Genomic DNA, 16474 nt, shown 5'->3' with positions numbered 1-16474 from the left:
TTGATGGCTGCATAATTTTCCATTGTATATATATATACACCACATTTTCTTTATCCATTCATCTGTCAATGGACATCTTGGCTCTTTCCATAGTTTGGTATTGTGGACATTGCTGATGTAAACATAGGGACACACGTACCCCTTCAAATCCCTAAATTTGTATCTTAGGGGTAAATACCCAGTAGTGCAATTGCTGGGCCATAGGGTAGCTCTATTTTCAACTTTTTGAGGAACCTCCATACTGTTTTCCAGAGTGGCTGCACCAGCTTGCATTCCCACCAACATTGTAGGAGGGTTCCCCTTTCTCCGCATCCCCGCCAACATCTGTCGTTTCTTGACTTGTTAATTTGAGCCGTTCTGACTGGTGTGAGGTGGTATCTCATTGAGGTTTTGATTTGGATATACCTGATGCCGAGCGATGTTGAGCACTTTTTCATGTGTCTGTTGGCCATTTGGATGTCTTCTTTGGAAAAATGTCTGTTCATGTTTTATGCCCATTTCTTGATTGGAGTATTTGTTCTTTGGGTGTTGAATTTGATAAGTTCTTTATAGATTTTGGATACTAGGGCGCCTAGGTGGCTCAGTCGTTAAGCGTCTGCCTTCGGCTCAGGTCATGATTCCAGGGTCTTGGGATTGAGTTCCGCATCGGGCTCCCTGCTTGGCCGGAAGCCTGTTTCACCCTCTCCCACTCCCCCTTCTTGTGTTCCTGCTCTCGCTATCTCTCTCTCTGTCAAATAAATAAATAAAATCTTAAAAAAAAAAGATTTTGGATACTAGCCCTTTATCTGATATATCATTTGCAAATACCTTCTCCCATCTGTCGGTTGTCTTTTGGTTTTATTGACTGTTTCTTTTGCTGTGCAAAAACTTTTTATCTTGATGAAGTCCTAATAGTTCACTCTTGCCCTTGTTTCCCTTACCTTTGGCGATGTTTCTAGGAAGAAGTTGCTTTGGCTGAGGTCGAAGAAGTTGATGCCTCTGTTCTCCTTTAGGATTTTGATGGACTCCTGTCTCACATTGAGTCTTTCAACCATTTTGAGTCTATTTTTGTGTGTGGTGTAAGGAAATGGTCTAGTTTCATTCTTCTGCATGTGGCTGTCCAATTTTCCCAACACCATTTTGTGAAGAGACTGTCTTTTTTCCATTGGACATTCTTTCCTGCTTTGTCGAAGATTAGTTGACCATAGAGTTGAGGGTCCATTTCTGGGCTCTCTATTCTGTTCCATTGATCTATGTGTCTGTTTTTGTGCCAGTACCATACTGTCTTGATGACAGCTTTGTAATAGAGCTTGAAGTCGGGAATTGTGGTGCCACTGGCTTTGCTTTTCTTTTTCAACATTCCTCTGGCTATTTGGGGTCTTTTCTGGTTCCATGCAAATTTTAGGATTATTTGTTCCATTTCTTTGAAAAAAGTGGATGGTATTTTGATAGGGATTGCTTTAAATGTGTAGATTGCTCTAGGTAGTATTGATATCTTCACAATGTTTGTTCTTCCAATCCATTAGCATGGAACGTTTTCCCATTTCGTTGTGTCTTCCTCAATTTCTTTCATTAGTATTTTATAGTTTTCTGAGTACAGATTCTTTGCTTCTTTGGTTAGATTTATTCCTAGGTATCTTATGGTTTTGGGTACAATTGGAAATGGGATCGATTCCTCAATTTCTCTCTCTTCTGTCTTGTTGTTGGTGTATAGGAATGTAACTGATTTCTGTGCATTGATTTTATATCCTGCCACTTTACTGAATTCCTGTATGAGTTCTAGCAGTTTTGGGGTGGAGTCTTTTGGGTTTTCCACATACAGTATTATATCATCTGCAAAGAGTGAGAGTTTGACTTCCTCTGCCGATTTGGATGCCTTTGATTTCTTTTTATTGTCTGATTGCTGTGGCTAGGAATTCTAATACTATGTTGAGTGGCAGTGATGATAGTGGAAATTCCTGCCGTGTTCCTGACCTTAGGGGGAAAGCTCTCCATTTTTCCCCATTGAGAATGATATTCACTGTGTGTTTTTCATAGATGGTGAAATTTTTCTTAAGGTAGGCCTACATTGCTATGGTTGGCCCTCTTAGAACAGGTTTTGCTGTATCCCCCAAATTTTCAACCATTGCATTTTCATTTTTTTTAAGATTTGTTTTATTTGAGAGAGAGAGAGAGAGAGCATGAACAGGAGGGGCAGAGGGAGAGAGAGAGAATCTCCAACTCCACACTGACTTCAGAGGACTGGATCTCACACCGCTGACATCATGACCTGAACCAAATCCAAGAGGCAGACACTTAACTGTCTAAGCCACCCAGACACCCCTTGTTTTTATTTTCATTTTCATTTGTTGCATGTAATTTTTGATTTTGTTTGTCAGATGACCCATTCATTCTTTAAAAGAGTAGAGCTCTTTCTCTCAAATCTGGAACAAGACAAAGATGTCCACTCTCAACACTTCAATCAATATAGTACTGGAAGTCTTAGCCCTAGCAGTTAGTCAAAAAAATGAATTAAAAGGTTCCAAATTGGAAAGGAAGAAGTAAAACTTTAACTATTTGTTAATGAAATGCTATATATAGTAAACAAGAACTATCAAAGCTTTACCAAACAACTCCTAGAACCGATAAATGAATTCAGTAAATCTTAGAATATACAATTAATATACAAAAATCTATTGACTTTCTATACTCTAATAATGAAGTACAGCAAGAAAAAATAAGGAAACTATCCCAATTATATTTGCACAAGGAAGAATAAAATTCCTGGGAGTAAACCTAACAAGGACATAAATGACCTGTACTCCAAAAGCTATAACACTGCTGAAGAATAGTGAAGATGACAGAAACAAATAGAAAAATATTCCATGCTCATGGATTGGGAGAACCGATATTGTTAAAATGTTCATACTACCCAGAGCATTCATAGATTTGATGAAATTCCTATTAGATTACCAACAACATTTTTCACAGAACTAGAACAGATAATCCTAAAACTTGTTTGGAACCACAAAAGACCCCAAATAGCCAAAGCAGTGTTGAGAAGGAAGAACAATTTGGCAGTATCACTATAGCAGAGTTCAAGATACAGTACAAAGCTGAAGTAATGAATACAGTATGGTAGTGTCACAACAGTAGTCACACAAATCAATGGAACAGAATTGAAAGGCCAGAAGTAAACCCATATTTGTATGGTCAGTTAAGTTGCAAAAAAGGAGACAATAATGTATAATCAGGAGATGACAGTCTCTTCAGTAAATGGTGCTGGGAAAACTGGACAGGTACATGCAAAAGAATGAAAACTGGACCAGTTTCTTACACCATACAGAAAAATAAACTGAAAATTAATTAAAGACCTAAATGTGAGACCTGAAACTATAAAACGTCTAGAAGAAAATATAGGCAAGAAGGTTTTAAAAAAATTGCCATAGTAATATTTTTCTAGGTAAGTCTCCTCAGTCAAGGGAAGCAAAAACAAAGTTAAACTATTTGGACTACACTAAAGTTAAAAGCATTTGCATAGGAATGGAAACCAGCAACAAAGCAAAAAGGCAACCTATGAGTGGGACATTTTTGCAGGTGATATATTTAATTTGAGAAGGGATTAATATCCAAAATATATGAAGAATGTAAAGAATTTAACACAAAAAAACAGTTAAATTTAAAAGTAGGCACAAGTTCAGAATGGACTTTTTCCCCAATGAAGATAAATACATGGCCAACAGACACATGAAAAGAAGGTCATCATCACTAATCATCAGGGAAATGCAAATTAAAACCACAATGAGATATCACTTTACACCTCTCAAAATGGCTAAAATAAAAAAGAAGAAATTATAAGTGTTAACATGTGGAGACAAAAGAACCCTTGTACTGTTGGTGGGAATGCAAATTGGTGCAGCCACTGTGAAAAACATTATGGAGGTTCCTCTAAAATGTGAAATAGAATTACCATATCATTCAGTAATTCCTCTACTTGGTGTTTAGCCAAAGAAAATGACTACACTAATTCAGCAAGATATATGCACTCCAGTGTTTATTGTAACATTGGCAATGCCATATATAGAATACCATTGTTTCCATACCTAGAAATGTTCCAAGTGTCTATTGATTGATGAATGGATAAAGATGTATATGTGTGTGAGACACACAGACTCACACAGTGGAATATTACTCAGCCGTAAAAAAATGAAATTTTGCTATTTACAACAACATGTAGGAAAATAGAGGGTATAATGCAAAGTAAAATAAGGCAGAGAAAGATAAATTCCATATGATTTTTGCTCATGTGGTATTTAAGAAACAAAAAAATGAAAAAGAAAGAGGCAAACAGAAAAAAAATGTACTTTTTTTTTTTTTTTAATTTATTTGACAGAGAGCGAGAGCAGAAGCAGGCAAAGTAGCAGGTACAGGGAGAGGGAGAAGCCGGTTCCCCGCTGAAGAAGGAGCCTGATATGGGGCTTCATTCTAGGACCTCGGGAGCTTGACCTGAGCCGAAGGCAGTTGCTTAACCAACTGAGCCTCCCAAGCGCCCCAGAAAAGACATACTTTTAAATGCAGATAACAAACTGGTGTTTGCCCCATGGGTGGAATATATAAAGGTGACCAAGAGTACATTGTCTTGATGAGCACTGAGTAACATTTGTTGTTGAATCATTATGTTGTACACCTGAAACTAATGTAACACTGTATGTTAATTATACTTGATTTAAAAACAGAAAAAAATATTAAATTAGTCAACAAAAAATAAATGATACTCAAATCGAATCCTTGATTGGATCATACATTAAAATCCTAAAAGGTATATTTTGAGTATAATTGGATAAATTTGTTATAGTGTATATATTAGATAATTTAGCATCAATATTAAATTCTTTATATGTAATAATAATGTTGTATAGGGGAATGTCCTTGTTTTTAAGACATATTTTTAAAATGTAGAAGGGTGATGATTTTTGTAGTTTCTTTTCAAAAAGTACAGAAAATAAATTATGGAGAATGCAAGCTAATTTTAGTAACTTGGGAATCCAGGTGAACTTTAAAATGTTTATTCATTGTACATCCTTTTAGTTCTTATATAGACCTGAAATTTTTCTAAATAAAATTTTGCTTAAAAAAGTATAAGCATATAGGCCTTTTCCCAGAAAACTTCATTTGATAGAGAATTTCAAGTCCTTTCTTTGTAGGCATACTGTGTATGTACTAACTCCCTGGATAATTTATCTTCTTATGTGTATAAAGCATTACATTTTTTTGTATTACTAGCAAGTGAATTGTTTCCCTTTTGGAGAAATGTATGCATACTTATCACAGAATTATTAAAGCCCTTCTTACTTTTGCAATATTAAATCGTGAGGATTTGTTTAGAGAATTTTTATGTAAAATTAATAGAAGTTTTGTTTCTAATTCTACTTGTTAATGACAATGAAGTGATATAGGCTACATTAGGGAGAATTCCTGAAAAATTAAGCTGTCAATGTTTTATCTTCAGAAACTTATATGTATCTCTTTTTGTTAATGCATAGTATAAAATTAATTTTTAAAAACTGTAATTTGATTTTTCTCATTGCATTGGTTTCAGTCTTATTAACAATCTCATGAAACCTCACATCTGTTTGGATTTGTGTATGTGTGTACTGAGAGCTTAAAAAGATTTTATGCACATTTATATTTTATATGCATGTAAGAGTATAATTTGGTGTTATTTAATTAATTAGATATTCAGTATTTTAGTATTAGAGACAATGAGGTGATTTCTTTGCAAAAATACACTTTGAAATAGTTTTTTTTTTTTAAAGATTTTATTTATTTATTTGACAGAAACACAGAGAGAGAGGGAACACAAGCGGAGGAGAGGGAGAAGGAGGCTCCTGGCTGAGCAGGGAGCCCAATGTGCAGCTTGATCCCAGGACCCTGAAATAGTTTTTTTGGATATAATATTACAGTTCCACTTTATAATTTTGTTTTATTTTCAAGGAGGGAAGAAAAACTGAATAATGTGTTTGACTTTTTAAAATGTCATTTATAGGGGCGCCTGGGTGGTGCAGTTGGTTAAGCGTCTGACTCTTGGTTTTGGCTTTGGTTGTGATCACAGGATTGAGCCCTGTATCTGGCTCTGCACTCAATGTCGAGTCTGCTTGGGATTCTCTCTCCCTCTCCTTCTACCTCTCCCTCTCCTTCTGCCCCTCCCGCTCATGCTCTTGCTGTCTCTCAAAATTAATTAATTTAAAAAATTAAAAAAATAAAATATTTATATATCATGTTGCAGTTCCCAATGTACCACTATTTAAAGTTATAACTATATTAAATTATATAACTCTATATTTATTGTAATTAATATAATTATACATATTTATATTTTATTGTTATAATTAATTTCTTTATATATATTTATATTTTTGTTTACATGGTTCAGTTTAAAACTGTTTCTGAACATATTCAGTTACACAAAATCTGTTAAATGAATTTCAATTCTATACTTTATGCTATATTAAAAGGTATTATGTAGTGTTTTTTTCATTTTTTGTTTCTAATATAATTTCTAGAAAAAATTTGACTTTAAATTAGGGTTCACATATGGAATTTAGTTTACTTTTTATATTTGAGAAGAGTGATTTTTTGAAGAGTATTGACTTGAAAGAGTTTGTGTAGACTGTCTAAATATATATATATATTTTTATATATATATGTGTATATCTTGGAAAAATGAGAATGAACAGCAGACATTGAGGAGATATCTTTGTAGCACTGTCCAAGGGAGAGAGAGTGGACTTCCTACAGGAAATCAGCCTATTTCCTTCTAGTGTCAGATTTATAGCTGTTTTAGAAGTTGAGTGTAATAGGTGGCCCTAGCTAGTTTTGGTAAACAATCAGGTCTCATGACTATTTCTACCATAAAATATTGATTTTATTTTCCTTTAAGCTTGTTCATAGGGAAATAATACACTGATGATAGGATTCAAGTGTCTGGTTTCTTTACTGGTTTGTATTTATAAGTATAAAATTGTAGTTTAGATAAAATAGCAAGACTTCATATTGTAGAAATATCTGATCAACACTCACACATAACTTGTCATCAATAAATTCACAGATTAAATTTAAAGTTCTTTCATTTATTCATTTTTTTAAAGTTAAAAGTATTCTTCAGATCATATTAAAACTTGAGTTGACATCCACAGAGATTGTTAAAGAGAGTAGAATATTGCCAGATCCTGGTAGAAAATAGAGGAATTATTTTGGGTCATCAGATTCACTTTACATCTTTGAAAAGGTAATATATATAGATTGGTGGCCTAAATGTTTTTACTCACATAAAACTCTTCTTTTACTTTCTCAGAAGAGAAATATTCTTCTGGTTTCTATTTTATTTGAGAAGAATGGAGAAATAGGAGAACTTCATTACAATAGAAGAACTCTTTTAGTGGGTGATTTATTCTGGAATATTTTTGTTTGGTTAAATGCTTGTTGAAATTAGGGCACAGAATGATTTTAAAAACAGTTTTGGGAAAACTTGATTTTTTTTGTTTTTGTTTTTAGATGAAGTAGGATTTGGAATCAGATTTCATTGAGCTCGTTCTACCCTAAGTTTGCTGTTTCCTTCATGTATCAATGCCTGGTCCACTGTTACCTATGCCATAATTTGCCTCTATTAAAACACTTGTGCAGCTCATCAGACAGAAAAATATAGCATAGAGCAAAATATTGGTAGTTGTACTGTAGTGCCTGCATATGAAGGGAGGAATAATGTTCGAATGACACCTTGCTTTTGTCTGACATTGACGGTGCTATGTTAAAATGATCATTATTCCTTCTAGTACTGGTCTGCAGTTGGAAGAGGAGTTAATTGTAGTATACTTTTTAAGGAGAGAGTGATGGTTTTTATCAAGTGTGGATGATTGCCAGATATTTCCATTAAGATTTAGTGAAACAATGAACAATTTATTTTCAATTGCAGTAGTGGGTTAATCTCATTACTTTTTGATCCGTGGTGAAAAAGGAACTTAAGGAGAGAAGAACATCTAAATTTGCTTAATAGTTAGATTTTAGCTGTTTTTTTCTTTTTAAAAGCAAACAATATAAACAATGGTTGATTGATTTTAAACTAAGACCCAAGAGTATAAAACTGTGCCCAAATACATTATGTGTCATACTGGATGTGTGTTTATTTGAAGACATCCTGGACTAAAGTGCCCACCCTGACATACTTAATCACATGGTAGAGCAAAGAAGACATGTGCCTACCTTAATCTGTGTTGCCTTGAATCCAAGTGGGTATTGCATAACCTAAAGGGATTGATACTAAAAATTGCCTCTACTCTGTAACAGCAAATCAAAAAATCTTTTGGTAGATTTTTCCAATATAGGATATCCTTTAAAGTTTCAGCCAAGTCAATGTAGAAATATTGTATGCTATTTCTGAAGCAATTGGCTTATTTCCTTAAAAGAAGGTGAAAGCAACACAAGTTTCATCATAGGATTTTTTTTTTTTATTGCAGCATTTCTACATCTGCTGGGAAAATGGAGTTTCACTGTTACAGAATTAGTAGATGTCGCCAGAACATATGATTAGTCAGATAGTTAAATACTTAATTACCGAAAGCTCTGCTTCCTTTTCAAATGCATTTCCAATTTGTTTCATGAGTTATCTCTCTCACCCAGGCGCATTGATGATGACAAGGGAAGGACCCATGAGCTGGAGCACTCCGCTATAAAATGTATGAGAGGAATTCTCTACTGCTATATGCGTCAGGCCGATAAGGTAAAACACTGTAGACTGGAATTCTCACATCATTCTGAAGGATTAATTTAACCAGTATAGCAATAGCATCTTCTGAAGAAGAATGTACTTTCAAAAGGTAAAGCCACATCCTAGGGCTGTCTAGATAGGTTAAAACAGCTTCTACCTTACCAGGCCAGGGTTTGAAATACTGAAATTGAAGAAACACCTTAAGCGAGAGGTGACTGAGAATTGTTATTTAGGCTTCAATTTGTTTGTATTTTGCATCTGGTGTTTGCTTGATAAAGACTCAGTTTCTCAGGAACCTTACAATATCCATAATTCTAATGAATATTATATTGTTTAAGAAAATCCTTATCAAAATTCCTTTTGCACATGTGATTGCCCTGACTTAAGTGAACTTCAGTTTATTTTTATTTATTTTTTATTTATCTTTTAGATTTTATTTATTTAGTGAGAGAGAGTAAGCATGCTTGCTCACAAGCAGGGGGAATGGCAGGCAGAGGGAAAAACAGCCTCCCCACTGAGCAAGGAGCCAGATACAGGACTGGATCCCCAGACCCTGGGATCATGACCTGAGCCAAAGACAGCTGCTTAACTAACTGAACCACCCAGGCGTCCCTGAACTTCAGCTTAAAAATACCTCATCATTTACATGTAGAAAGGACAGGAATTATTGGCTTAGAAAATAGCGAATTTTACAGGGTTATTGTGGAAATTAAAATAATATACATAATCAGCAATTATTATGTATTTTATTAAAATAATATACATAATGAAAACTATAAAACTGTGCAAATATAATGTGATATTTCTCCAACTTACCTACATCCCTGTGTCCCCAGGTCCTAACATATTAAGTGTCCATATACATCACTGAGTTTATCATAGGTCCCCAAGAGCACCCCCATGTTTGATGATTCATGAGCAAAGATGCAAATCAGTAATTATGCATGCAGTTTTGATCACTTAATATTTTGTATGTTTTTATCTTGTGATTATTACAGTAAATTTTTGTGATCGTACATTTTCTTCTTAAGATCTGTGTCTGAAGTCAAAGCTAAAAAAAAAAATTATATTTTGCCCTTAGAATGTGGCAACAAGAAAGGGTTACTTGGCGGAAAAAGTAGATTTGTTCACCAGAAATGTAACAAACCTATAGATGCCTGCTGAGATTTGACTTTGCAAATCATTATTTGCAAATTATAAAGGTTATTTTATAATTTTATTATTATTATATAGGTTTTTCATTTGTTGAAATAATGTCATATTGGTATACTTGAATTAAACTAGTATGTCATATATTTGAAGTAATTATGATTAATTTTTTTTTTCCTGAGAATTTTACTGTGAGAAGTTTACTGTTTATTTCACATTTATTATTTCATGAACGCCTAATGTCTGTCAATTAACTTTTCTCTTAAGGAAGCATTGTGAGAGCCATGAATTCATGTTTACTAAATAAGCTGACAGACTTAAAGTAGTAAAATTGTTTATCAAAAGGAAGGAAATGATGATACAAAAAGTTCCTTGTGGCTTATTTAACCAATTGTTAATATCCCTTTCTAAATAATCACTCAACCTTACCAGTCTTAATTTTTTTTTTAATTTAAATTTTGTTAGTTAACATACAGTGCAATATTGGTTTTTGGAGTAGAATTCAGTGATTCATCACTTACATACAACACCTAGTGCTCCTCACAACATGTGCCCTCTTTAATGCCCATCACCCATCTAGCCCATCCCCCACCTCCCTCCATCAACCCTGTTTGTCCTTTGTCATGAAGAGTCACTTACGGTTTGTTTCCCTTTCTCCTTTTTTTCTTTTTCCCCTTTCCATATGCTTGTCTGTTTTATTTATTTTTTTCTTAAATTCCACATACGAGTGAGATCATATGGTATTTGTCTTTCTCTGACCAATCTTCACAATTATGTTTTCTTTTTGAATACACCTTGAATGGGACTTAAGATGTCTTGAATTCCTTAAATTATAAAGGATTAGTATTTCTTTCCTTTATTAGTTATGAGGCTAGACAATTAAAGTAAGTGTGAGTTGTAAGAAGGTATGGATTATATTAGGATTAGGTATTTATGCATACCACAAATTATAGGGTTTTACAGATTTTAAAGCAGTTTTTATTGTGATGTTTTTTTGGTGGTTGTTGTTAGAAAGAATGCATGGACATGTGTGTGATTTGGTGGGGGGGTTCAGAGGGAGAGAGAAGGAGAGAGAATCTTAAGCAGGGCTGCCTAGCTCGGAGCCCGACATGGGGCTTGATCTCACAACTCTGAGATCATGACCTGAGCTGAAATCAAGAGTCGGACATTTAACTGACTGAGCCACCAGGCACCCCTGTAATCTTTCTTGATCCCCATAACTTTCTAGAGTAGGAATGGAGGATATTATCATAATTCATATATGACTGTGTGGGAAGGACTCTGAGATTAGATTTAACCACACATATCCAGCTCACTGCCTCCTACCAAACCTTCACCTCATTGATGCTCACAAGTTCCTTCATGATTCTACAGCAGTAGGGAATGTTACCATATTTTAAAATATGAAATATATATCCTTTGCCCTTTTCTTAAAACTAAAGTGAAGCATATTTGTAGTAATCATTTGCTGTTTGACCCTAAGGTTCATCTTCTTTGTCTTCTGAAGTAAAATCATGACATGCTTCTTGACATATTTTCTGAAAATACTATATAAAAGAGATATTTTAATTCGTTATACATTTGAGTGGATAGAGTTGTCCTTGATTAGCAGAGTGTAGAGGAATCTGATTTTTATTATTGTCTTGCCACTTATTCATATTAGGGTTTTTTGTTTGTTTTTTTTTTACCTCTAAATGTTCATATACCTATTCTCTCATTTACTCTATTTTCTAATACTCCCTAAGGAGAAGCATTCAGAATTTTTCAAAATAAATTTAATGTGCATTCAGTAGTTTGGAAGGCACAGATTTCGTTTATAATGGACTATGAATGTTGCTGTCCCTAGCTATCTACATAAAAAATTTATTCATCTAAAATGTTACTGAGTAGTTTCTAGTTCATGATAAATCATTAAAATTTTATAAAATTTATTCTTCCAGAATTCCCTTATGAGATGATTTTTCATACCTAAATGCTATGTTAGGTTATAAATTAAGAATGGTTGATAAAATTCTCACCTTTTCCTAAATGATAAGCTGTTTATTCATAATTATTTAAGTTTCCAGGAAAAAAAATCTAAATAAAATGCAAGCAGAGAAAACATTATTCTAGGTTTTTTTTTTTTGGTCTAGAAAATTTTGCTTTAATCATTCTTTATTTTTACTTGCCAGATGCCAGACATATAAAATACTGATTGATGTCCCCTTAATTTTGACTGATTTCAAGAATAGTAGTTGTCTATAATTCACATAAAATATGCCCCATTAATTTTCAAAACTTCTATAGTTTGGGTCTTATTTTTTTCCGAAATTTTATATTATTTGTCTTTTAACAGCTATAAGACTCAAAGCATAGTTACATAATTTCCCATTTGAGTATCTTTAAGCATTTAATAGTTGCTTTTCCCCTGGCACGATTGAATATAAATTCTCATGCTGGGTACTTGTGTGTCTTGAAGACAAATGACAAACACTGCATTGTCAACTGTAGCAATAATTTTATTAAACTGATAAAACCTTATCCTTTTAGATCTTTATCACATAGGCAGAATGTATTTTAACTTAACCATATTTTTGTCTCAGAGCCCAGACAACACCTTGAGATAATAGTGTGAAAGGAGTGACCACATTGATTTCTATTTGTGTTGTCTAAGACTGTGGCCGCAGTTTCAGATATTGAGAAGGAATAACCTCACCTTCTCTGAGTTAATACTCGATGGCTTGGTCACTGTATACATAGAAGATATACATCCCTACCTTGATCCTTATCCTCTCATTTCTGATTATCTACTGGTAGGGCCTAGCTTTCATTTTGTTGACTTGAATGATAGGAAAGGCTATGTATTTGTTTGTGGGGTATTTCCAGGCCCCTTGGGGGTGGGGAGGGGTGCAAAGGTGTATTAGCCGTCTAGCACGGCACTGTCCAATGAACTTTCTGTGATGATAGAAATGTTCTGCATTAATGTGTTGAACAATGCAGAAGCCACTAGTCATATATGGCTACTGAATATTTGATATATAGTCAGTGTGACTGAGGGACTGAATTTCTGAACTTTAATTGTAATTTAGTTAGTTGTCTGTAGTTAGTGGCTACCATATTGGGATATGTAACTTCTAGAAGTTTATAAGATAGTGAGAGACACAGATAACTAATAAAAAGAAAAGAAGTTATTGAAGGATAAGCACCCTGATGTGGACTCCAGAGGAAGGAATTTAAGGAATAGTTCAGAAAGGACTTTATAAAAGAAGATGATTTTGGGAGGTAAGATTCTAAGGATGAAAAGAAATTTGAAGGTGAGGAAAAGAATATGGTTCTATGTGCTTTATTAGCCAAGTGAAACAATGCAAGATCATAATGTCACAGATATTATCATCACTTATATATTTTCAAAGGAAGAAAAAAATTATTCCATTTACATATAGCTGTGTGTTATTGTATTTTTTCTGTATTTATTCATCTCATACTTCCAGGGGCCAGCACAGTACTTGACATATGATTGGTATCAGTAAATATTCACCAAATTGAATTGAACAGGCCCTGAAAAAGCAGATGGATTTCTTTTTTTGGTCCTTGGAGTTTGTTAGATCACTTAGTATTTACTTAGTATTCTAAAATGGTTAAACTTTATATGCAGTTAGTAAGTACAAGTATGTCCTATGTTCTCTTGGAATTGGTGCCTTGGTAAGGAGAGTATATGTGGCAAAGGAAATGAAGACCCGTTGATAGGAACATAGGTTACAATTTATGATCCTTAGAGAAGGAAATAGCATTTGAAGTTTTGAATACTTAACTGAATTAGAATGAGGTCTGAATCACTTTTTCACTGAGTGTCAATGGAAGCATTTCCAAATGGCAGTACAGTGGGATGTAATCCCTGAAATCCTGTTCCACAGAGTAAACTATTAGTTGACACTAAAATAAAATGAATATAAAACAGTTGCAAAAGCTGTTGCTACCATATTCACAAGCTCCTTGTTGTACTTGATTTGCTATTTTTGAAACATCAATTAAATATTCAACAGTCATGTTAACTATTAAGTTAGTAGTTATATGAGTTTTGTCAGTGTTTTGTTTCTTTAGAAAAAGTAACATATCTGCTTTGCTCTGTACTTTGCCTTGACGCCAGAGCTTTCCTCATTAAAGGTTTCAGAAAAATAATTTATAATCTCTAAAGTTGGATGATAATGTGACTTAGTAGTACTATTTGAATTTTGTGTTTGATTCTAGGTCCAGCAGTTTAAGCAGGACCCACGCCCAGGAACCTGTCTTCACTCTGTATTCAATGTGCACACAGGAGATGAGGTTCTCTCCTATGAGGAGTACGGTCATCTTCAGGTAAAAGGAGAATACTATAAGTTTTCTTCTTCTCTGTGCATACTCTGTATCATAGAAGACTTGGGGCTATTTAAAAGTTTTGTAAAGTAGATTTCATAAATTGTTCAAAACAGAAGTAGAAAACCAACCCTAAAATGAGGAAGTGAAATGGTAGCCACTAGGGCTGAGTTAGTTCTTGTGATTGAGCATCAGATCAGACTGAGAGGTCTTGATCTGCAAGCAGAAAAGAGCAACTGGATGGTTTATAATATCATTCCTATCTCAAAGAAGCTTGTACTTACTATCAAATTTAGAAGAATTTCAACACTTAGGAACTATGGAATAAAAGACAGTTGGCAGTGATAGAGCTGCAAATCAGAAATTTTTGTTACATGACAGTTCAGTTTTGATATATCAACCTTCAACGAAGCTATAAGCATACCATTAAAATGTAATTCTAAAAGGCATTTCTGGACTCTATATATTATATTAAATTTTATACCTGGGTTAAGAATGACTGTAGGATTTTATGTTTTGTTTTCACTTCTTTTTCTCTTACATCTGTGTATTGCTTTTAGCTGGACATCCTGTTGCCTTGTTTTTAGGATACAGATATTATATATGCTATTTAATGAGTTTTCTTCCTGTTCATCATTTGGTTCTGCTGTCTTTAGGACAGAATACTTATTATTCATATATTCTTTACTAAAATAAGAGTATGTCCTTTTTATAGTCCCTCTCTCTCTAGAGACCTGAAATGTCTTACTTTAGTATGACTCCTCCAGTCATAGAAAGTACAGCATCCCCATTTCTATGCAGCAGAAACTCTTACACTTATTTGTAGCCAGTTCCTTGGAGGTTTAGTATATATGAATATGTAGTTGCTCACCCTTCTCCTTATAATTATAACATAATTAGGTTTTATGTACCTTTTGCTTTGACAAACATGTTTACTGTTTGAAATAGGGTTTTCAAAAGATAACAGCTTATTTAAATTTTTGTATCCTGGAGTTTAAGCTTAGTGCCTGCCTCACAGTAGGTTTTAAATAAATGCTGGTCGAGCTGTTATTTGGCTGTTTCTGTACAATTTGTCACTTAATGATACTTTCTCACAGAAGCATCCCTTAAGTCAGAGCAGAGTGCTCTTGGAGGTGTAGCTATAACTGACTGTCCATAGCAGTGACATTTCTTTGAAGTCATTTCTGACATGCCAGTGTCAGTGCTGTAAGAAATTATTTGGGTGAGCCTGGCAATGGTTTGAAGCTCTTCTCTACCATGTTCTGAGAAGGGTCACTCAAAAGTTTATGTCAGTCTAAAAAAACCTAAAACCAGAATCCTGTATTTTTGTGTCTGGCTCACTTGGACCTTAACAAGACCCTGACATCCCCCGCACTTTGAATGCTGAGAAGTCAGGAGGCATCCAAGACAGCTCTGCTTCCTGAGAGAGCCACCAGCACTGCCAGGCCCTGGCGGCAGTGTTAGGTAGTTTTGCAGTATGCATCTTTGCTGCAAGAATTTTCGCTGCATGTATTTTCACCGCATAACTAATTGGCTGTAAGGCAATTTTGCTTTGAAAGATAAAATCACAAAAAATAAAAGAGGGACATTAAAAAGGATATAACATGAAAAATGAATGACAAAATTAAAAAGACTTTATTGTGAAATACAGAACACTAAATACATTTAAAATGTGTGTAAAATTTATGGCAATATTGTGCAAATAGCTGATTTTATTTTTTGAATTTTACCTAAGCATTTGTTTTCAAAGTCTGTGGTTCAGAGTAATACATTTTTCTTTTTTGCTTGTTGATTTGTCTCGTCATTTGACATTACACTTTTTCTTTTTTCACTAATATTTCTTCCTTCATTAAGAGGAGTATCATTTTCCAAATACTAGGATGCATATTTGTAACTGAACTTTGTATTGCGTTGTGAATGCCATCTACACTGTTGTTTGTTTGTTCTTGGCACACTGTCACATATCTGTTCATAGACACTCCATAGTTCTTTGGGAAATGTGGGCTCAAACATCTGCATCATTGTATAGACCATTATGAGGGCTAAGATTTAATATAATATAGAAAGTATGAATTATGAAAAGATACTTATAAAAATATAAGATTTATATAATATAAAAGTGGGAATTTCACATTAATGGAGAAATGAATCCAAACTGTCAAATCAAACTGTCAACCAGTTATTATTACTTTTTTTAATCTTTTATGGCAAAATTGCCTTATGGCCAGTTGGTGATGTGGAGAAAATGTACACACTGAAAATGTTTGTGGT

At 34.0% G+C, this 16474-nt stretch overlaps 1 protein-coding gene across 3 annotated transcripts in view; it reads left to right on the top strand.

The window, feature by feature from the left end:
- The window catches only part of PHKB (phosphorylase kinase regulatory subunit beta), a 303729-nt gene that overhangs the window by 72310 nt on the left and 214945 nt on the right, over window positions 1-16474 (top strand). For all 3 annotated transcript variants that reach the window (XM_073884358.1, XM_025852340.2, XM_025852337.2), the window contains 2 exons: window positions 8635-8734; window positions 14099-14206. In XM_073884358.1, the coding sequence (XP_073740459.1) occupies window positions 8635-8734; window positions 14099-14206 (208 nt within the window). The remainder of the gene's footprint in view (window positions 1-8634; window positions 8735-14098; window positions 14207-16474) is intronic.

This window comes from Callorhinus ursinus, unplaced genomic scaffold, assembly GCF_003265705.2.
Source record: "Callorhinus ursinus isolate GAN/ISIS: 27379988/994484 unplaced genomic scaffold, GSC_fseal_2.0 scaffold56, whole genome shotgun sequence".
Taxonomy (NCBI): domain Eukaryota; kingdom Metazoa; phylum Chordata; class Mammalia; order Carnivora; family Otariidae; genus Callorhinus; species Callorhinus ursinus.
Note: the sequence above shows the minus strand (reverse complement) of the source record. Positions and strands in the feature narration are given on the sequence as shown.